The sequence below is a fragment of the Misgurnus anguillicaudatus genome, unplaced genomic scaffold (genome assembly GCF_027580225.2).
Source record: "Misgurnus anguillicaudatus unplaced genomic scaffold, ASM2758022v2 HiC_scaffold_27, whole genome shotgun sequence".
Lineage (NCBI taxonomy): Eukaryota > Metazoa > Chordata > Actinopteri > Cypriniformes > Cobitidae > Misgurnus > Misgurnus anguillicaudatus.
The window spans coordinates 257,426-280,288 of NW_027395277.1; the positions used below are offsets into that span (position 1 = coordinate 257,426).

Consider the following 22,863-nt stretch of genomic DNA (forward strand, 5'->3'; position numbering starts at 1 on the left):
CCTTTTTTAAATCTCAAAGAGTTTATCTGGTTAAATAAAATAGAATAAAATAAATCAATAAGCCCCGCGAAGCAGTGATGTTACAGTGTATTATATAACAACTAATTGGGTTTTAGGCACTCTGCTTCTCCTAATGCACTGTAACCCGGTGCTTCTTGGGGTTTATTGATTTAATATTGTTATATCGACTACAGTAATATAGCTGCATTACCAAAGTGTAGTATTTACTGTAATAAACTATAGTTTAGGCTACTAGAGTATTTTTTATGTGGGAGGAGTAACAGTTGACAAATCACAGACGATCATTGCACAACTATGTATCAGTGTGTTTACAGTGTTCAGTTACTCTTTGACAGATGAGAGGAGTTTTGATGAAGGTGAGTACATTTGACTTTATGCCTTTCATAGTCATCGCAATAGACACTGATAGAATACAGAGACACATTAATGCATGAATATTTATACAAATATGTTACTATTTAAAGGAATATTAATGATTAATCAATTTAAATAATAAATCTACCAGCAGTAGAAATAAATGTTATTTGGATGCCTGAGTTTAATCTACAAACTCTGAATTTTTTTGTTTCATACATTTAAACAGAACTTAATGACATTTATATTAACATACTATGATTTGGACATAAAAATTCTAATTTAAAATAATATTGGATAATGTATAGAAAAAATTAACTAACCGTATTTAAATATTCTATAAAAGAATGTCTCTTTTCTGCGCTTAATATATGTTGAATTGATGAAATGATCATAAACTTACTGTAGAGCAACAGATTTGCCCAAACTATCAGAGAAAATATTATATAATGTACAGACATGAAAACCCAACGTAATCTCATGCAGGCACAGTATTATGCTTACTGGACTGGGGGACAGTCAGGATTTTTGGGTGGGCAGCCATTTCTTGACTATAATGATTCATACACTAAAATGATTTCATTTTATTTTCCATTGTTTCCATTGTAGGGCCATTCTAATAAAGGGCCATTCATATGTTTTTTTCACGTTCATATATGAAATTTTAAATAGATGTACGACAAATGCGACAGATCAAGCATTTTTTTCATTTAAAAATAAATGTCTTTTTTAATGTTGTATGTGATAGCTATATTTTTTATATTTTCATTCATTCCTGACTCTGTCATACAGGGGCGTCGCCCAGTAGACCCACTATACTGCGGTACGTGCCACTATATAAATCTTTTTTGTAAATCTCAAGTTTAATTTTTATCTAGTGTATTCATTTACTAAGGATCTACATATGCAATACCCAATTCATTATTTATTAAATATGCATGAAAATATTTGTGTGCATGTTGCATTGATGTGTTTGGAGCTTTGAGAAGAATTTATGGTTCGGCAAAAATTACACGCAGCACACAAATGCAAAATTCATATTCGCAAAGGCATTTGTCCAGTCTTGTATAAATAATCTTTGTTTTTTTCCAATCTTTTATGATCCTTTCTAAAAAAGTGACAACATGCAGACTGTAGAGAGAGTGTCCGCAAATATAGACCGCATCAGGAGCTGCACAATAGAGATCAACAACATGAGCGACGTCTACTGCCTCAACAACCCAAAGTTAGGAGAACATGATGCATTTAGGCAACGCCCTTTGCATTTAGGGATACATTGTCATTTGTTTTGTCTTTCAAATTATTTGAACTTCTACTGATAATAAACCAAACAATTCTGATGCTTCCAAGTACACTTAAAATAAGCAAATGTGTTCAAGAAAAATCCTGTTAACTTAATGAAAACCTTTTCACTGTTACGATATTAAAACATTATCGACTAACTCTAAACTTCTCTCAGGGTCTACACATGCAGTGGGTCCTGCTGGCATCCTCCTCAGCCCACAATCAGCTCCAAAAACACTGGGGTCTGTGCGTTCACAAAGATTGCCTTCACTGCCTTTGGGGTCGTAGGTGTCTTGACCTATGACCTCTTCCACATGGAGAACCAGGAGTGCACTGATCGCATGGCTATTCTGTTCTCTGTTCCCTTCAACGGCTTCTTCGATAACATCTTTGGGATTGGGGTGATCAGGACAGATCGTGACTGCAATGAAGCCTTGTACGAAAAAATGTATTACGAAAGCGACAACAGTTTTATCCGTGGGAGGGCAAAAGTGTCTGGAATCACCTACAATGCACAGAGAGTTAAATTAGAAGCAACTATGTCAAATGTGGGCAAAGCTATTATTAAACTAGAGATCCACGACAGGCTGAGATAAAAAGTATGCAGTTGTGACTGTAAAATAGAGACAAAATAGTTGAAATTAACTAAATCCTGTATGGTATAAAGGATATTTTACATTATTAGTTACATAGTGGGAAGTGATTTAAAGTCCATATCTCAGATTACATTTTTTCAAGATAAATATAGAAAATAAAATGTAAACCTCAAGTCTGCCCAAGATCACTAAAGCGGATTTTGGTGGAACTGGGGGGAAATCAGTCACAAACACAATCTGACAATTTTTACAACTGCATTTATTAAATAAATTCTGTAAACATTTATATACAAGTACAACATTACAGGTACAGTAAACTCAGTTGAGACATTTATTCTGCAATAGGTCACACATGTACAAAGCCCCTAAGGAGACATGGAACAAAAATTAAATAAAGTTTAGTCCACATGCGCACCCGAAAATACGTGAGCATGTGAAACTAAACTTTTAAAAAAATTCTGCACATGAAGATTTCGCATGAGCACATGAAACTAAACTTTTGATTTTTTTTACTCCAATGTCACCCTTAGGTGCTCGGTACTATAGTTTAAATTTCTAAAAATAGTTAAGGTATATACAATGTATTTTAAACCACAATTTGAACTTGTATTACTTGTATCACTCAATTTTTTGCAATTATGTGTAATATTCTTTGTTCTGTTTTTTTCTTTTGGTCTGTCCCAATTTACCTGAACATGATAGAAAATTGGACAGTAGCATTCAACTAATTTGGGACACCCTCTTAAATAATAAAAAAATGCATGTTTAATGTAAAAACATTATTTGTTTTATATAAAATGCTACAGAGCTGTATAGGCAAATGTAAATACAACATGGCCTCTGGTGCTGCAGGACAGTCAGATTTTGTGCTATGTAAATATATATTCATCTGTAAAATAAAACCTAATAATGTTGCTATATTAATTATAAACATTGTCGTAAGGTTCTGAAAAAGATAATGAAGTCATATGTTATTCATGTTGTTATTTAGCATGTAGGAATCCTATTAATTCTATATTTTATTAAAAAAGATATAATAAAGTGCGAAAATGATTTTTACTCACTATTTTTAGTCTTACTATTTTAGGATTAAAATATTAACAGTGTAGAATATATTATTTTTATTTAATACAGAGATTACAAAAAAGTTTTGTATTAACTGTAAAAAAAATTCTTAAGTGAAGTGTTCATAAAAGTGGAGTGAAGATGAATGTCTATAGTACAGAATAGTACCCTACAGTAGTAACAGAATAATTAAAGCTACATTTGTCGTTCTAGTATACATTGATTTAAAAACCTGATGTGGCCCTTGAGTAAGAAAAATTTGCCAACTCCTGCCCTAGAGGATGATGAGCTGCTGCATTTAAACTACAACAGACACACAGCGACATCTGCTGTTCATCTCAGGAAAAGACTGTCACATTATGACAAAACTAGCCTATATCTCTATTGTGTCACTTCAAAACATCCAAGAGTTTATAAAATGCGTTTTTCTGTATGCATTTTTATTGACAGCAGATCATTGCATAACTATGGAAGCCCGTTTCCGCCATGTTGTAAAAAACAATCAAATAAAATTCTGACTTTGTATCTCAGAATTCTGAGATGTAAAGTCAGAATTCTGACTTTATATCTCAGAATTCTGACTTTATATCTCAGAATTTTGAGATATAAAGTCACAATTCTGAGATGCAAAGTCAGAATTCTGAGATATAAAGTCAATTTTATTGTATTATCTTTTACAACATGTTGGAAACAGGCTTCCATAATTTTGAGATAACAAGTCAGAATTTTATTTTATTATTTTTTACAACATGGTGGAAACAGGCTTCCATAATTTTGAGATACAAAGTCAGAATTTAATTTCATTATTTTTTTTACAAAATGGCGGAAACCAGCTTCCATACATAACAGCAATGTAGTACACACTATAAGCAATATAGCACACATTATGATACAGAGCCTAAAAAATTTTGGAGCACAGCGGCGCTTACCCACTTTCAGCCACAGAGGTCCTCGTTTTTAAAAGCTTTGAATAATGAATCTTTTCCCAATACAATTATGCTAAAAGCTTTAGTGGTTCAAGAAAGCTTTACTTTGGCATCACTACAGACTGGAAATTAGCCTACCGCATGTAAATAAAACCAAAGTAATTAAAACTTTAAGCTTTCAGGATTGACTGACGATCAAACCGCTATCCTCCTTAAGTGCATCACTTTTCTCCAACGGATTAATTTGATTATTGGAAATGCGCCAGATCACCCACTCATTCCTTAAATAGGCTCCCCTTAACACTTACTGACCAAAAGATTAAGACACCACGCCACCCATGCTCCCCAAAGAACAGCATGGTTGGCTTGGTGGTAGTGTGGCTCTCCTGATTTTGCCAAGTTGTTGATGTCCTCAGGGCAACATTATGTTGACCCTGCAATCAACCAATCAGATTTCAGAAATAAGTTTACAGTTTGTTTTAAGTTTAAGCTTAAGTTGTCTCACTTTATCATGCTACTTGTCCCACATTTTGTCTGATTGGAGATGGTCACCCTACATGTTGCTGGTCTCCGGTCGATATAACAATTACTGGGAAAGCATGAAAAGAGAATGTATCCATCTATCAATGTTTCAGGGCAGACACAGTAGGGCATCCTGGGATTTCTCGCCAACTCTTTATATGAGGATTCGGACATAGGCTACTATTCGTTCACGTCTTTCGCTCCTTCGGTTACAGCTGGGACAGAAGGGTTTTGATAAAGGTAATAATTAAATTAAGCTTTATACTAAAACTTTTATAATAATCATCACAGTTTATAGAATACAGAGACACATTAATATAAATGTTTATCGAAATATGTTTTTATTTAAATAATATGTATAATACATTTATAAATTCAAAATGTTTAAATAAATGTCAATTAATGATAAATGTAAAAATAAATGTGATTTGTTAATTGTATATTCTTATGTAAACCATGACTTTCAATAATTGCATTGTAAGGGACAAAACTCACTGCCTCTTATTTATTTTATCAAGACAGTTGTGCTGTGTTATTTGGGCTTTTCCAGATCACCTAATTGAAATGCAATTGTACTGTTTTTAGCATGCAGATTTTTTTTGCTATTTATTACATTTTCCAGAACTCAAGTGTGCATACACCTCTTCTTTTTATGAAATTTTTATTTGCTGCATCAAATCTCATTTTTTATTTGGGTTCTCTTCCGAAATTGATGACTTAATTAAAATGTAAATAAATAAATGAAAGGGTTTGGAATGTGTACAATTAGATGAATTATTGAGTATATTGGTTATTCTGTTGTAAAAAGGATAAAGAAAAGACTAAAGGGAAGGAGGGGTGGGAAACATAAAAGCTTCGGCTTCATCCTACTCCTTTTCGGACATTTTTTGTTAAAGGGTAGGAGGAAGGAAGGAGAAATAAAAAAGAAAAGAAAAATTACGATAATAGTAAATGTTTTTTTTGTAAACTTGTAAAAAGTATTGATATTGTTTTTTTTTCTTTTTTTGTTGTTTTTTTTCTTTTCCTTGGTGTGCTGCTACACAGTTTTATTTTGGTTATGTGTGTATGGATGCAAGTAGGTATATGCATGCATACAGTGAGGAAAATAAGTGAAGAGTTTCGTTGCAAAACGAAATAACCACCGTTTTTTAATTGTTCAAAAATCTCGTTTTTTGGTTGTGCATTCCAATTAATTTCAATTCAACTGCAGCTGGTTTGTTTTGATTTAAACCTTCATAACTTAAAAAAATTCAGCTAAGTAGCACCATAAAACAAAATAATAACATGATAACATACTAATAAACATGTTTTGACAAAAATGTTAAAAAATGGATTTATCTCGTTTTGCAACGAAACTCTTTAAGTATTTGAACACCCTGCTATTTTGCAAGTTCTCCCAATTGGAAATCATGGAACAGATCTGAAATTGTCAATGTAGGTGCATGTCCACTGTGAGAGACGTAATCTAAAAAAAATCACAATGTATGATTTTTTAACTATTTATTTGTATGATACAGCTTCAAATAAGCATTTGAACACCTGTCTATCAGCTAGAATTCTGACCTGTTAGTCTGCCTTTAAAATGTCCACCCCCACTCCATTTATTATCCTAAATTAGTTGAGGTTGTTGGCTGCATAAAGACACCTGTCCACCCTATACAATCAGTAAGAATCCAACTACTAACATGGCCAAGACCAAAGAGCTGTCCAAAGACACTACAGACAAAATTGTACACCTCCACAAGGCTGAAAAGGGCTGCGGGGAAATTGCCAAGCAGCGTGCCGAAAAAAGGTCCACCGTTGGAGCAATCATTAGAAAATGGAAGAAGCTAAACATGACTGTCAATCTCCCTCGGACTGGGGCTCCATGAAAGATCTCACCTCGTGGGGTCTCAATGATCCTAAGAAAGGCGAGAAATCAGCCCAGAACTACACGGGAGGAGCTGGTCAATGACCTGGAAAGAGCTTGGACCACCGTTTCCAAGATTACTGTTGGTAATACACGAAGACGTCATGGTTTGAAATCATGCATGGCACGGAAGGTTCCCCTGCTTAAACCAGCACATGTCCAGGCCCGTCTTAAGTTTGCCAATGACCATTTGGATGATCCAGAGGAGTCATGGGAGAAAGTCATGTGGTCAGATGAGACCAAAATAGAACTTTTTGGTCATAATTCCACTAAACGTGTTTGGAGGAAGAAGAATGATGAGTACCATCCCAAGAACACCATCCCTACTGTGAAGCATGGGGGTGGTAGCATCATGCTTTGGGGGTGTTTTTCTGCAAATGGGACAGGGCAACTGCACTGTATTACGGAGAGGATGACCGGGCCATGTATTGCAAAATTTTGGGGAACAACCTCCTTCCCTAGAGCATTGAAGATGGGTTGAGGCTGGGTTTTCCAACATGATATTGACCCGAAGCACACAGCCAGGATAACCAAGGAGTGTCTCTGTAAGAAGCATATCAAGGTTCTGGCGTGGCCTAGCCAGTCTCTAAACCCAATAGAGAATCTTTGGAGGGAACTCAAACTCTGTGTTTCTCAGTGCCAGGCCAGAAACCTGACTGATCTAGAGAAGATCTGTGTGGAGGAGTGGGCCAAAATCCCTCCTGCAGTGTGTGCAAACCTGGTGAAAAACTACAGTGAAAAACTATTATGTCAAATGTGGGCAAAGCTATTATTAAAGTAGAGATCCATGACAAGCTGAGATGAAAATGTAGTTTGTGAAAAACTATTTTCATGAATTCATGTCAGAAAATTAAGATGGTATAAAAAGTATGCATGTCTGACTGTAAAATCTAATAAAGAGGTAAAACAATTGAAATTGACTCCTGTATTGTATAAATTATCTTTTACATTATTAGTTACATAGCGGGAAGTGGTTTAAAGTGCATATCTTCTTTTGAGATAAATATATAACCTTGTATGAAAATACATGACATGACTATTAGATTTTTTCGATTCTTTTTGCAAAACATTATACTAGAGTGTTACACAAGCACACCCGTTCTTTTCCTACAAACTACATTTTAAAATTTAAACCTCAAGTCTGGACCAAGACCACTGAATCGGATTTCAATGGAACTGATGAAAAATCAGTCGCAAACACAATCTAACAATTTAACAACTGCATTTATTGAATTAACACTGTAAACATGTATATTACAAGTACAACATTACACTGTTAGACTTTTTCTTGTATGCAGTAACTCGTTGCCAGTGAGTTACTGTAACTGCGCCATTACAGTACCATACTGTAACTGTACATGTTTTTTACATTATGATGCCTTTACCGCAGTTCCATTTTACAGTATAATACCCTCACTGTAACCTAGTTTTAAAAAAAATATTCCCTTAAAGAGGAATCGAACCCAGGTCACCCGTGTCAAAGGTCCGTAACACTATCACAGTGCCACAGAGTCACTTAATAAAAGTTACTCGCTACACTCACCAAGTAGCCTCTTCTGTCACTCTCCCGACACTCAGAGGAGCGAAATCTTGGCGTCACTAGTGTTTTGAAGTCTTGAGGTCAAATTTAAATCTGACGGTCAAGCATTTATCCATAATCACTTTCTTGTTTATATCTACAATTCTCAATAAATTATTTACACTGCTGAAAAACAATTCACATTTGGAAATTTGCTTCACTGCTAAAAGCATAACAAATAAAATGTATTTCATGTCATAGATATATTTTATTTTTCCATTTTATATGCTTTTATAATACTGTTTTATTCAACTACAGTAGCACTACTGCTGTTGTTTTACAGCAGTCTACCGCAAATTCAAAACATACAGTAAATCACTGTAAATTAAATGTTAATACACATAATGCAATGCATGTTACAGTAATGAACTGGAAAAGAAAATTATGGTATTTTACTGGGCATTTTGTGGTAAGTAACTGTAGAAATTACAAGTTTATTCTAGGGATGCACCGATAGGATTTTTTGGGCCGATACGGATACCGATTTAAACAGACAACTTCTGGCTGATACCGATGCCGATACCGATATTAAACACTTGTATACAATACTATACAGTTGGTCTATTAGCTAGTTTATTTCTGCATCAAATTATTTTTACTGAACATGGATTGGATCTAATTAACATTCAACTTACCAACATAATAAGAGAGGCACAAATTAAGCTAAAACAAATATAATAAGACAGCATGACAACCTTCAAAGGTGTTTTTTTGCTATTCAGCATTTCTTTTATTAACAATATTAACTCTTTTTTTTTTTACATATAATGTATTTCTTTATGCAGTTAATTAATAAACAATCGGTATCGTCCTTTCTCGTGCTATTGCCGATATGCCGATGGTTTCAAATTCATCAAATGCATCACTAGTTTATTCTGCAATAGGTCACACAGCCATAAATTAATTAACTATTAAAAACTTTAAAATTTTATAACAAAAAACTGTGTATTATACTAGGGAAAAGTGTTAAAATCTATATCTAACAAAACAAACAAAACACGACACAGAATTTGGAGTATTCATGGAGAGCACAGACCTGAAGAAGATACAGCATTGACATGAAGGTGAGAGTAAATAATGGCAGAAAATCCGTTCTTGGTACAATAAGTTTGTATTGTTTTAAACCATTAAAAAGCAAGATGTGATGCAAGTGTTTTATGCATTTTATAATATTGCATACCAGGATAAGCATTTCCTTAATATACACATTATGAAAATACAGAGGTCATATGAAGAAAGAACAAACATATATAATATAACAGATCTGGGGTTTTTTGTTAGCTAAGGCCTGTGCAGTCATTTTTATATGATGTATATTGTGATGCTTGAAGAACCTTGCCGTCCCAACAACACTTACAGTGTTTAACAACAAGACCACAAAGATCATGTATAGATAAAATACTTAACAAAATAACAGTACAACACATTTATCAGACATCATAAAACCTCAGAGAAACACAAACCATCAGTCGGATGTTTGACACTAAACAGCTGCAGGGATGAAAACATCGGTGCTTTTATTTTTAATCACGTGGTGCCAGGGATTTTCATGGGGATTCTGGAAGAGATGGGAAACGTCCTCATAGGGTATAAATATGAACTGAAAGTAACAACTTCAGATACAGCTGAGTCTGGGACAGAAGGGTGTTGATGAAGGTAAGTGAACAAAGCTTTATACTTAAACCTTTATAATAATCAGCACAGTTTATAGGTTAGAGACATAAATGTTTATAGAAATATGTTTTTATTTAAATTAGTAAATTAAAATAATTCACAATAGTACATTTAGAAATTAAAGATGTTTAAATAAATTTCAATTAATGTTAAATGTGAAAATAAGGGTGATTAGGTAATTGTTTATTCTTATGTAAAACATTGGACAAAGCACTGTGTGTTGATTATTTAGGAAGACATTTGCTGTGTCATTTGTGCGTTCTCAGATCATCAATATAAAATATACACTTTTTTTTGAAAATGCTGCCAATCTTTTTGTTTACGTTTGATACTTGATTTATACATTTGTTTAGACTGCAGATTTAGTTTGCGCGTAATTACATTTTACAGAAATAACACACTGCTCAAGTGCACATGCACATCTTTTTTATGATGTGATTTTAAATCAACATTTTTTATTTGTGTTCTCTTTTCCGACATCATCCGACAAATGGGGCGTGGTTAATGACATTTTAGCACTTCATAAACAGACAGGGACACAAATAGTGTTCTCTGTATTACACATTTTGACATTCACACTTTATCTTCTCTTATCCAAAAATAGGCAAAATATGTTTGCTGTAGGCTAATCCAGTAACTGAAGCTACACAAGAAATAATAACAATTTTGACTTTACTAGCAGAACAATTTCTCACCTGCTTATGGAAACGATCTCTCTTCTCTCTGTCTCTCTCTCTCTCTCTCTCTCTCTCTCTCTCTCTCTCTCTCTCTCTCTCTCTCTTTCTCTCTCTCTGTGTGTGTGTGAGAGAGTCCTTCATTCGAGAAATATCCCATATACAGGATAGGATGCATGGCCGTTTCTCAATGTCAAGGATAGTTCCTTGGCAGGACTAGTCCTTACAAGTCACTTCTTTCAGAGGCTAGGCGAGGCTCCTCCAAAGCATTCAGAGAACACATAAATGGAAAAGGCTAGCAAGTGCACATCATTGCGTCATTGCGTCACAGGTCGGGGTGGGCCACCGGAGCCTTGGACCCCGCCCCTTTATCCTGGACCACTTTATCCGAAGAGTTCCCAGAGGCCCAAAAGGACAGACAGACTTTAAATTAGTTAAAATAGTTTCTTGCATCTAAAAGTCCTCCTCCCGGCCTCTCTCCTCCAGACCAGGCACGATGAATAAATGGCAGTAGCTTATAGGAAGGGGACTTTCTTCTGCCTGCGGCAGTGGTGAGTATTTAGTAGGGGCTTTTCTTTCCAGACAGGCAGTGGTAAGTGTTCCAAGGGGTTTTCCTTTCCAGGTAGGCAAAGGTGAGTAGGGAGACTTGCGACCCAGTCTCGTCCAGTCCTACTATATATATATATATATATATATTTAAGCAATATCGCTCGAGTAGGAGTGTGATATAGCTCTATATCATCACGGCTGTGATTAGGCCAGAGGCACGAGGCCGCAGGCCGAGTGCCGGAGGCAATCACAGCCGTGATGATATAGAGCTATATCACACGACTCCGAGAGCGATATTGCTTTTATACAACAGTTCGACGGCACACGTTTGAAAAACGAAAACTAGAAAACAACAACGGAGTTATTTTAAAAGCCTCTTTGTTTGAGAACTACTTCTTCCACCACGGATTTGAGGGCGGCCAGAATGACAGGTAAAACTTTCGGCTGCTTTGAAGCTCATAACAACTCAATGGACAGAAAAGCAGTTTCTTTATATTACCGTTTCTTGGTCACAAAGTGTAGTTTTAAGATTAGTTCAGTCGAGAATGTATCTGTATTATATTTAAATCTGCAGTCGATTAGTAAAGATAGCGCCTGTTTGAACGTTTGCTTAGTGAGATTCGGTACAAATGAGAACCAAAGCATGAGCGGACATCAGTGTTCACTCGCCCCGCTGACCACCGCCCTCTCTGGGCTACATTTCTGAAAGGGATACCCTGGCTCTCCTGTTGGCCTTGTTTGTTTATGATCGTCAAAATGAGATCAAATCAGCAGTATTTGGTGTCATGATCAAACTTGTACTTGTTTTTAATTCATATTTAGTGTCTTTTGTGTTGTTATTGTTTTGGCGCGAGGTAAAAGTTAATAAAACTATACTTGTGAAACGTTACTATTGCTTTCTCATTTATTCTTAACCCGATACGAGCACTCGATTATTATTATTAAACTTTGTTCTTGTCAGTACTATACAAAACGGTTTTTTATAAGTGTCAGAGAGATGTTTTTGCATGCTGCTTATAAATATACCAGTGGCGATATCTCATAACATGTTTTAATAGTCACGTCACGATAAAGTAAATGATCAATGTCCACATTTAAAAGCTGCGGGGCTTACCTGCAGTTCCACGGTGTTTTCGCGTTCTGATAAAAGATATAGCTCCAGAAAAAAACGAGTGTTTATATTCCTCTTTCCAAGTGTTAATCGTCCACACGATGTGACAAGACATTTCTCCCATTAACTTTAACGAAACATCCAAGAGCGCTGATCTTTGACGGAATAATACTTCTGATTAGGGATTCACAGACTGATTTATGAGCTAGTAAACTAATGAGACACACACACACGGAGAGTGATTCACACAGCGCGTTTGTGTTTTTCCATTCAGAGATGAGCCTGCTTAGGACCTCCATTCACTAGGTGGCGGAATAATACGAAAGGTGAAGCGGTTACAGTGCCGTTATCAGTACAATATCGTATAGCTCTTAGCCAATCAGATTCGAAAACCAGAAAGAACTGTTGTATAAATATATATATATAATCCAATACTAGTCAAGACGATGCTTCACTTTGCCACTTCAACAGTACTCACAGCCAGGGGCATGGACATCGGCAGGGCAGGTGCTCCACACACTCCAATAATAGTTGAACCAATCCACAGCAGTCCACACGTGTAGTTATCCACACAGCACACACACTGAAATCCCAGTACTCACAGTGACTTAAGGCTTTTTGTTTGTAGCCCAGACCGGATTCTTTCTCCTGAATGACAGAGCGACTCACGGGCAGCTAGTCAGCACGAGCGGTGCTGTACACACAAGGTGGGGCTCCGTCTTCCTCTCTTTTCCACTCACACACAACACAGAAGATGGTCGGCCCTAGACATAACTGGATCAAGGAAACAGAACAGCAAAGAGTTAAACCTTCACAATCTCTGTTGGAGAGATGCAGGCAGCCGCAGGCTGTCTCGATCTGGCAAACAAGTGACCCACAACAGCTTGGGGGAGAGAGGGGACAAGCACACAAAACTGTAGGGAACAGCACTTCTAGCTTTAGGGGGAGATAAAAGTTCAAACACAACAAATGGAAAGGGTTGCTGCCAACATACAGATATGAAGTGTTCAAACATGCACAGGATTTAGCTTCATATCCACAAGCATCCAATCTTCACATCTACAAGGGAAACCCAAGCTTGGAGGAACAATATATACGATAACCGTGGCACTTAGCTCATTCCCAATGCGTATGTCCACATCCGTTCTTCGTCTCTCATAAATCCTTTGTTGTAGCAGCGACTACTCTTCCTCTCTCCAGCCACACGTCTTTCTGCCACACGTCCGCCCTTTCTGTGCTCTCTCTCTCTCTCTCCCTTCTCTCTCTCCTTCCACGCTAGCCGCTTCAGTGTCTTTCAAAACTCACTGCTCTTCCCTCGTGTTCTTTTCAATGGGTTGCTTTTATAAGCCCTCTTCCACCTGTGTGCTTGTTACTCTCTCCCCGCACACCTGACGCTCGTCTCATCATCAAAATCTTCATCGGAGCAGCTGGAACTGGCTAGGTGTTTTACTAAAAATGGTCCGGTGGAAAACTGCCTTCATAAAAATGGTTCCGCCTTAGTTTTTGTTTAGTTTTTCTTCGTCACCCTGTGACAGTTGCGTCAATAAAAGGTATACTTTTGGTGCTGCACTCATAGGATTGTCGGTGATTTCAGTGTGCAAAGAGCACGAAGGATACACATATGCATCCTTTCCTGTATATAGGATATTTCTCAAACGAAGTCCTTGGCTGACATTCTGAGGATCCTCGACATTGGAATAGTCCTTCGATGGACGTCGATGACGTAGCATCCTCAAAATTCTGGTTTCTGAGGATCCTTCCTTGACATCGAGAAATGGCTCATATGTGTATCCTTCGCCCTCTTCGCGCTCTCAAATCACCCATAATCCTATGCCCGCAGCGCCGAAAGCACACATTTTTACTGACGTAATGATGCAATGACGTGCACTTGCTAACCTGTTCCATTTCCATGTTCTCCGATGCTAAAGAGGAGCCTCGTCTAGCCTTTGATGGAAGTGACTTGGAAAGACCAGTCCTGCCAAGTAAATATCCTTGACATTGAAACACAAGATCTTTGGATCTTTATATCGAGATATTCTTTGACCTGCAAATGTCGGAGAGAAGTAATATAGCATCATCCTGTCGGGGGGTCGTGGTTTGGTGGGGGGTGGGTTGGGCACTAGCTTGGCTAACTACCCGGTCGACTAGTTTTGGCTAACTTAAGAACGTTTTATACGACTTCCCTCAAACTCTCCAACAAATATTTCTATTATTTTTTGTTTCAGTGAAGTGGAGAGGATACACCTGTGCTTACAAACTTGAAGTGCAATTAAATTTCTTTTACTAGCCACTGACTGCCAGGTACTTCTTAACCAATCTGTGTTCTGTTACACTTTATGTTTGCAAGTTTATCTTTGTTCATGTTCATCTTAAGATCAAGGCTTTCACTTACATAAACCTTTAATTGTGAGTTGTAGTGACAGTGAAAAGTCTCATTGCTTTAGTCTGTGTGGTCCTTATAATGGGTCATTTTTTAAAATGTTCAACACCCTAACCCCCTAAATGTGGTAGGATATCAATAAAAACATGCCATGCTAATTTTTGAATTGTTCCTACAATATCTAAAGGTTGCTCAAAGCCTTTGAATATTTCCAAAATCACATATTTTGCAAAAACTGTACCATTTAAAGGTGCAGAGTGTGTAGATTTAATCGCCATCTAGCAGTGAGATTAAAGTTTGTCTCTACTCGTTCAAAACTTTTGTTTGTCTATGTGACGGTCATTTATATTATTAATGTCATTGTCTTTTGATGGTGCTGTCGCTGAAACATTGCACTTGCATCGAGTAATTTAGGTTACTGTTTTGATCTGGCGGGCGATTGTTGCAGGTGGTTTATAGACATTGTCGTGTTGGGTATCCTACACTGGCTGTTTTTCGTATTCATCGCTTATTTATAATAACGGTCTATAAAGGAAACAGCCAATTACTCATCTAGCTTGGACCAAACTGAAGTGTAACTTACTTCTTGCCGATTTGGATGACCTGGACTGCTCTGTCTATCCGGAACTTGGATCCCATTCAACGGACCCAAATCGCCGACTCGCCGTTTTGAGTCTTATGAGTCCAAACTTCTCATGAGCAAGGGAAGTGCTTTTTTCTTGCCTTTGTGATTGGAGTTCGAAATTGTGTCTTTGATGTTTTAAAACCCGGCTGGCTCTGATTTCGATCACTTCTTTCACAGCACTGCTTCACTGGGTTGTTTTCCTGTTTACATGTGACGCGACGTAACGTCATCGGGTTCAGGAGGTCGGAAAATCTGGACTGGATTACCAAGGCATCTGTTCAAAATGGATCGTGCAATGGCGCTGCCTTTTTTTGTAATGTGTTTACTATCCCTAAGCGGATTGTGTGGAAGCCTTCACAGGACCAATTACTCCCGTGCAGGTATTTTAAATTCAGTCAAACCACATTTGGGGACGTGCGCATTTGTTTGTGCGTTGCACACTAAAGCAATGCCCCTGCCTCTGTTCTTCTCTCCTGATGCTGCAAACCTGGTCCATCTGATCAGTGTCATGGCCTTACAAGACAATTTTACTATTACTGAAAGCTGCCTTCGTAGCTTTGTACTATCAATAAGTTCTAAGAATGAATCCTCTTATAACTCATTTAAATCACGTAAGTTGAGGTGTTTAATTGTTTTGCTGCTGTTGATTTCAGGAAATGTGCAACCCAATCCAGGCCCAGACTCTGTTGTAAGTTTTAATACTCCTGCTGATTTTAAATCTAGGGCTGGTCTTGGTTTTATTCACTTGAATGTTCGTAGTTTGATAGCTAAAATGGATATGATTCGTATTTGGGCACATTCAACTGATGCTGATGTAATTGTTCTATCAGAAACTTGGTTAAGCAAAACTGTTCTAAATAAGGATATTGTTATTGATGGTTACAATGTATATAGGACTGATCGCCCCAGAAGGGGTGGGGGTGTTGCAGTATATGTCAAAAATAAGTTTTGTGTAAATGTGCTTCTCTCTCATTCAGTAATTAAGCAATTTGAATTTTTAGCACTTGATCTTGAGGTCTCTAAGACTCTTCACTTTACGGTAGTTGGTTGCTGTAGGACACCTTCAGCCGATAAGGATGCTCTGCCTTCGTTAATGCAGCTTATAGCAGGTCTGAATTCGAATGAAATTGTAATTATTGGAGATCTAAATTGGAACTGGTTACATCCAGTATCTGATGATCTTAAAGCTCACTGTGATTCGCTAAATCTCTTTCAGCTTGTTGATAGTCCCACTAGACCTAATTTGAAACATCCAGATAAATCATCTTTAATTGATCTTATCCTAACCAATGTTCCTTATAAATATTCAGCAACTTCCATTTTTGCAAACGATATTAGTGATCACTGTGTTGTTGCCACAGTCAGAAACACAAAAATTCCCAAAACCAAGCCACGCATCATTATTAAGCGTGACATGAAATATTTCACGGAACAAGGGTTTATGTATGACCTGTTTTATTTTGATTGGGACAAAATGTATCTTTTTGCTGATGTTGAAAATGCATGGAAATTCTTTTATGACGGTTTTAAGGAAATTGTTGACAAGCATGCTCCCTTTAGAAAGTACAGAGTAAAAGGACGAAATAATGCATGGTTCACAGCAGATCTAGCCAACTCCCTGCATGAGCGTAATAAGGCATGGGCAAAAGCCAGGAAAACGGGTCTGGACTCTGATTGGCTGCTCTTCAGGAGACTGCGCAATTTGTGCACATTGGCTATTAGGAAGTCCAAAGCAGTTCACTTCCTAGCTGAAACATCAAATAATTTAAACAACCCTTTAAAATTTTGGAAGACGATAAAGTCACTGGCTGAAAATAAATCTGGCATCGAGCTGCCACCATGTATTCTTAAAGATTCACGTAAATTATCTGATAAGGCTGAAATGCTTGACTGTTTTAATGAGCATTTTATTGCATCTGGTTTTTTATTCGATTCCCTCAATATTTCGCATCAGAATCCCCCTAAAGTTCATACTGTTGGTCATGTTGGGGTCAGTAATTCTTTCAGTTTTAAGCCATTTCTAGTTTCGGATGTACATAAAACTCTTACATCTTTAGATATTAGAAAATCGGCTGGTCCCGATAATTTGGAGCCTTATTTTCTACAGTTGGCATCTGATTTTATTGCACCACCTTTGACATATCTTTTTAATCTTTCTCTGGCTACAAATGAAATTCCACTTATATGGAAATCCGTATTTGCTCTTCCTCTGTTAAAAGGGGGAGACCCGACTGATTAAAATAATTACAGACCCATCTCAAAGTTGTCTGTCCTTGCAAAGGTTATGGAAACTCTAGTGAATGAACAATTAAAAGAGTTTCTAAATGCCAACAATATTCTGTCTAATTTTCAGTCAGGTTTTCGAAAAAAACACAGCACAACTACCGCAGCCCTAAAAGTAGTAAATGATTTTATTTATTTTTTAGATAAGAGACAACATTGTGCAGCTCTTTTCATTGATCTATCGAAGGCTTTTGATACTGTGGATCATGCAATATTGAAAGAAAGACTTCTCAATTGTGGGTTATCAGAACAAACAGTTTGCTGGTTTAATAATTATTTATCAGGTAGATCTCAGTGCGTAAAGGCAGATGGCTTCATTTCCAGCCCTCTTAGTATATCCAAGGGTGTGCCCCAGGGATCAGTGCTGGGACCACTTTTATTTATATTATATATCAACAGTCTTGATCAAAATGTTTCAAATGCGAATTTCCATTTCTATGCTGATGATACTGTGATTTACTGCTCTGCACCAACTCCTAATCAAGCTCTTTGTCAGTTACAACTTGCTTTTGATACTGTACAACGTACCTTGTTCGATTTAAAACTAGTCCTGAATGACGACAAAACAAAACTTATGTTGTTTTCCAGTGCAAAATCAAAGTTACGTAACCTTCAACCCATCACTACTTCTCAGGGCTTCGAAATTGAGTTAGTATCTCAATATAAGTATTTAGGTATCATAATTGATGACTCACTCTCATTCAAACCTTACATTCAGCAGCTGGTAAAAAAATTAAAATTGAAACTGGGTTTTTATTTTAGAAACAAGTCGTGTTTTTCTTTTGAGGCCAAAAGGAGACTTGTTGCTGCCACCTTCTTGTCAGTGCTAGACTATGGCGATATTATATACATGCATGCGTCCATAACAAGTTTGAAATTGTTGGATACTGTTTATCATGGAGCTCTTAGGTTCATCACGAATTTTAAAGCACTTACTCATCACTGTTCTTTGTATGAGAGGGTTGGTTGGTCTGCATTGTCTACACGTAGACTTACTCATTGGTTCATTTTTATCTATAAAGCTATTCTCGGTCTGCTTCCTCCATACCTTCAATCTTACATTAAAAAGAAAGGTACAGGATATTGTCTTCGTTCTGAGGACTTACTAGTTTTATCTGTCCCTCAAGTTCGGACTGAATTGGGAAAAGGGGCTTTTAAGTATGCGGCCCCCTGTGCTTGGAATCAGCTGCAAACAGTTTTGAATCTTAAGGAGCCAGTTTCTTTAGGTGTTTTTAAACTACTTTTAAATGACTTGGAGGCTACTCAAAATGGATGTAAATGCTTCGATTGATTATTGGAATGATCCTTGCTGTTGTTTATCGCATTAGATAATGTATATATGAAACTTTGGATATTTTATAACCTTGTAATTTACTATTTATTGTACTATGTTTTATGTTACATGTTTCATGTTGTTATGTCTGTAACCTTGTTAATTTGTGCTGCTGCCTGTCTTGGCCAGAACGCTCTTGGAAAAGAGATTTTTAATCTCAATGAGTTTTCTTTCTGGTTAAATAAAGGTAATAATAATAATAATAATAAAGGGTCTTTATACAGCACTGATAATATGCAGCTTTACATTAATAGAAGCAGTGGAAAGCATAGAAAATCGACAGATAACACAACATAATACACAATAGCACAAGCAGCTAAATTTGCTGCGACTATGAATCAACATTATGAGCGTGCGTATTACTAATGTGAAATAAAGAAGAGGATGCTAAGTTAAGCCCAAGAAGGCTACCTCCCCGGGTTGAAAAACCCCCTAGGAGAAAAAAAACCCAGACTTTTTAGCCGGGGAATTAAAAAAAAGTCCTAGGAAGGAAAACCCCTTGGGAGATATACAGTATATACATAGAAACGGATAAGGAGATTAAGCGGAGGTTAAGCGGGTTCTGCCGGTGGTCGTTGGTCAGGCATCGGCTGGGCATCACGTTGAAGGTCAGCCAGTAGATACATGATATTGCATTTCTGTCAAGAGATCTTTCTAAAAGTTACACACTGCACCTTTAAAAACGCACAACACACATAAAACTTGCTTCTTGGAGAGTAACTTTGTACCAGTTATTTCAGTCTCTTCTGATTCGAGTAACCATATAGCGGACTTGCTTCGTGTTGCTTCAGCCATTGTCTCAGTGTATACGGTCTATTGTGCTTCATTCACATTGAAGCTTTCTTGCTTTGAAAGACATATCACAACTAAAACAGGAGTTTTAATTGCATGGAGCATGGTCAAATAAGTCCATTGCTGCTATAAGTATATATTATTAAACATTTATACATGCTAGCAGAAAGTATCACATATACGCAAATGTGTTAAACTTCAAAGGTCTTGAGCAACCTCTAAATATGAATTAATATTGAAAAATGTTGCCCAATTTTTTTATTTATTCGAACATATTGGTGGGGTGAGAGCATGAACTTTTAAAAGTTAAAAAATAAAGACCACCCCACTGCAGGTGCATGACTCGCAGCTCCTGATTTCATGTCCAATTTTGAATAATCTTTACTCAAATATTTTATACAAATGTGTATGCATGTTGCATTGGTGTTTGGAGTATAAACTAAAGCTCAGCTTTTATGAAGAATTTATGACTTGGCAAAACTTACACCGAAGCACACAAATGCAAAATGTATATTCTCCATTGCTTGGATAAACAATCTTTGTTTTTCCTAATCTTTTATGATCTTTCAGTTCTGGAAAAGTGACAACATGGCGACTGCAGAGAGCGTGTCAGCAAAAATAGACACCATCAGAAACTGCACGATAGAGATCAAAAACATGAGCAACGTCTACAACCTCATCAACCCACAGTAAGGAGAAAATGTGCATAGGAATACATTGTCTTTCAAATCATTTAACTTCCCCTGAGAATAAACCAAGATATTCTGATGCTTCAAAGTACACTTAAAATAAGCAAATGTTTTATTTGAGAAAAATCCTGTTACTTTGTAAAAACATTATCGACTAACTTTCATCTTATCACAGAGACTACACATTCAGTGGGTCCTGCTGCGATCCTCATCCGGCCACAATCAGCTCCAACAAGACCGGGATCTGCGCATTCACTAAAACTCAGTTCAGTGCCCGCGGGGCCGTAGGTGTCTTGACCTATGACCTCTTCCATATAAAGAATCAAGTGTGCACTGAACGCATGGCTATTCTGTTTTCCGTTCCCTTTGACTACACTCAATACGTCAATGTCTTGGGGGTCGGGGTGTTTGATATAACCTGTGAGTGCAATAAAGGTCTGTACGACTACATGTATTATGGGAAAAATCCCAGACATTTTACCAGTATAAGGGCAAACGTATCTGGAATTACCTACAAGGCACAGATGGTTGAATTAAGAGCAGATATGTCCAATGTGGGCAAAGCTATTATGAAACTAGAGATTGTAGACATACCAGACGGTGGCCCAGTGGTGGAGATCAAGCATTGTGGTGAATATTGATGCAAGTTCTGTCCTTTCTGGTGCTATCGTTACCGTTGTACCTGTAATTGTTTGGGCAAGTGATCATATGTCATTTAGCCTAATAGTAACAAAATCTTTTTTTTTTCATTTTTCATTCATATGCAAAACAATCTAATTGGTATAAATAGCATGCAATTTATGAGGTTATGACTGTAAAATCTAACTAAAACGTAAAATACATTCATGCATTTGGCAGACACTTTTATCCAAAGCAACTTACAGTGCATCACAAGGTATACATTTATCAGTGTGTGTTGCCTGGCTTCAAACCCATAACATTTTGAGCTGTTAATGCAATGCTCTACCACTGAGCTATCACAAAATATTTGAAAGGCATCTGGAATCACCTACAAGGCACAGAGAGTTGAATTGAGAGCAACTATGTCAAATTTGGGCAAAGTTAAACTAGAGATACATGACAAGCTGGGCTAGAAATGTAAAAAAGGAGCTTGGACTAACAAAATCATTCTTTCACCTGAATTCATGTGTAAAAAAATCTAAATGGTATTAAAATAGCATGCAATTGTGATTTCACTAACATGTATGATGTTATGACTGTTAAATGTAATAAAGAGGCAAAAGAGTTTAAATTTACTGAATCCTGTCTTGTATTATCTTTTACATTTTAAAGGAAAACAACATAGTTTTTCAACATTTTACTATGTTCTTATCTCAACTTAGATGAATTAATACAGAAAGGGAAAGCTGTCAGCAGAGGATGTCCCATTGGATTGTGGATACTATAGCTCTTGCATACCAAAAGCAAAAAATTCCAGCCCAGTCTCCTGAAAATGCATATAAATAGCACGAAGTGTAAAACTCGTGCAATACATACGCCAAATTCCACTTTGGCGTGCATATGATACGCAAGTCCTTCCCATTCACTTAAACGGTGCATCTTTTTGTCGTTTTATTTATCGGTTTCTCAATTTTTTGCTATTTTTTACCATTTTAGGGTTAGAACAACTTTTTGTTATATAAAAATGACATCCTAACCCAAACCCCAACTCTAACCCTAACTCCAAGTGACCATGGCTTAAATATGGACAAAAACATTGAGAAACCTGTATATTAAATAACCTCATTAAGCAAATCTAAAATCTAACCCTAAACCCAAGCGAAAATGGTTTAAAAAACAGAAAAAAATTGAGAAACCGATAAATAAAACGACAAAAAAAGATGCCCCGTTTAAGTGAATGGGAAGGACTTGCGTATCATATGCATGCCAAAGTTGAATTTGGCGTATGTATTGCACGAGTTTTACACTTCGTGCTATTTATACGCAACCTCAGGAGACTGGGTAGGACATTCCTTGCCCATTTAATTTACATGCTCACTCTACACGTAGTATGGCATCATCTTGGGCATTGGTTCATGGTTCCTCGCCAACAGACATTTGTAGAGCTGCAGGCTGGGCAACACCCAATACGTTCACCAGGTTTTATAGTGTTCGTATTGAGCCAGTCTCCTCTCGGTCTCTCTCTTGAATCCAGTGAGAATGTCGAGGGTCGGCTCGTATGTCGGCTTGCAGCCTCTATTTTGTCGGTTGTTTCATATTTTTATGTCATCCAGTTAACCTTCTTAGGGGATGGCTTACCCAGTGTTCTTAGCTCCGTGTTTTGGTAGGGATTCCCAAGGGAACGTCTCGGATATGGATGTAACCCTCGTTCCCTGACGTAACGTCTCGTCACCACATTTTGCTGTTACATTGCTGATACCAGGCCGGGCATGATGCTCAGCTTTCTCTGCAAATAATAAAGCTGATTTGGTATTATGCACCTGCTGCTTATATACGCACCTGGTGGGACAACGCCAGCATAATACAAATACCTGCA

General features: G+C 37.1%; 2 protein-coding genes across 3 annotated transcripts in view; both read left to right on the forward strand.

The window, feature by feature from the left end:
• The window catches only part of LOC129433194 (uncharacterized), a 36,784-nt gene extending 15,206 nt beyond the window's left edge, over positions 1-21,578 (forward strand). The window contains exons 1-3 of one of the 2 annotated variants that reach the window (XM_055191694.2): positions 14,481-14,565; positions 20,248-20,366; positions 20,542-21,578. In XM_055191694.2, the coding sequence (XP_055047669.2) occupies positions 20,266-20,366; positions 20,542-21,007 (567 nt within the window). In that variant the 5' untranslated portion in view covers positions 14,481-14,565; positions 20,248-20,265 and the 3' untranslated portion in view covers positions 21,008-21,578. Of the gene's footprint in view, positions 1-14,480; positions 14,566-20,247; positions 20,367-20,541 lie in introns of those variants that run through there. The other variant, XM_073864584.1, reaches the window with a different exon arrangement.
• On the forward strand, positions 1,488-2,255 carry LOC141349131 (tereporin-Ca1-like). Its single transcript, XM_073864560.1, has 2 exons — positions 1,488-1,600; positions 1,835-2,255. The coding sequence occupies exons 1-2, from the start codon at positions 1,500-1,502 to the stop codon at positions 2,253-2,255; spliced, it is 522 nt and encodes a 173-aa protein (XP_073720661.1). The 5' UTR covers positions 1,488-1,499.
• Positions 21,579-22,863: the final 1,285 nt, after the last annotated feature.

What these genes read in the sequence shown, in the direction of transcription:
- LOC141349131 (XM_073864560.1), top strand. Translation starts at nt 1,500, where the DNA reads ATGCAGACTGTAGAGAGAGTGTCCGCAAATATAGACCGCATCAGGAGC. An exon ending in TACTGCCTCAACAACCCAAA is followed by an intron (nt 1,601 to 1,834) that starts GTTAGGAGAACA and finishes AACTTCTCTCAG; the next exon opens with GGTCTACACATGCAGTGGGT.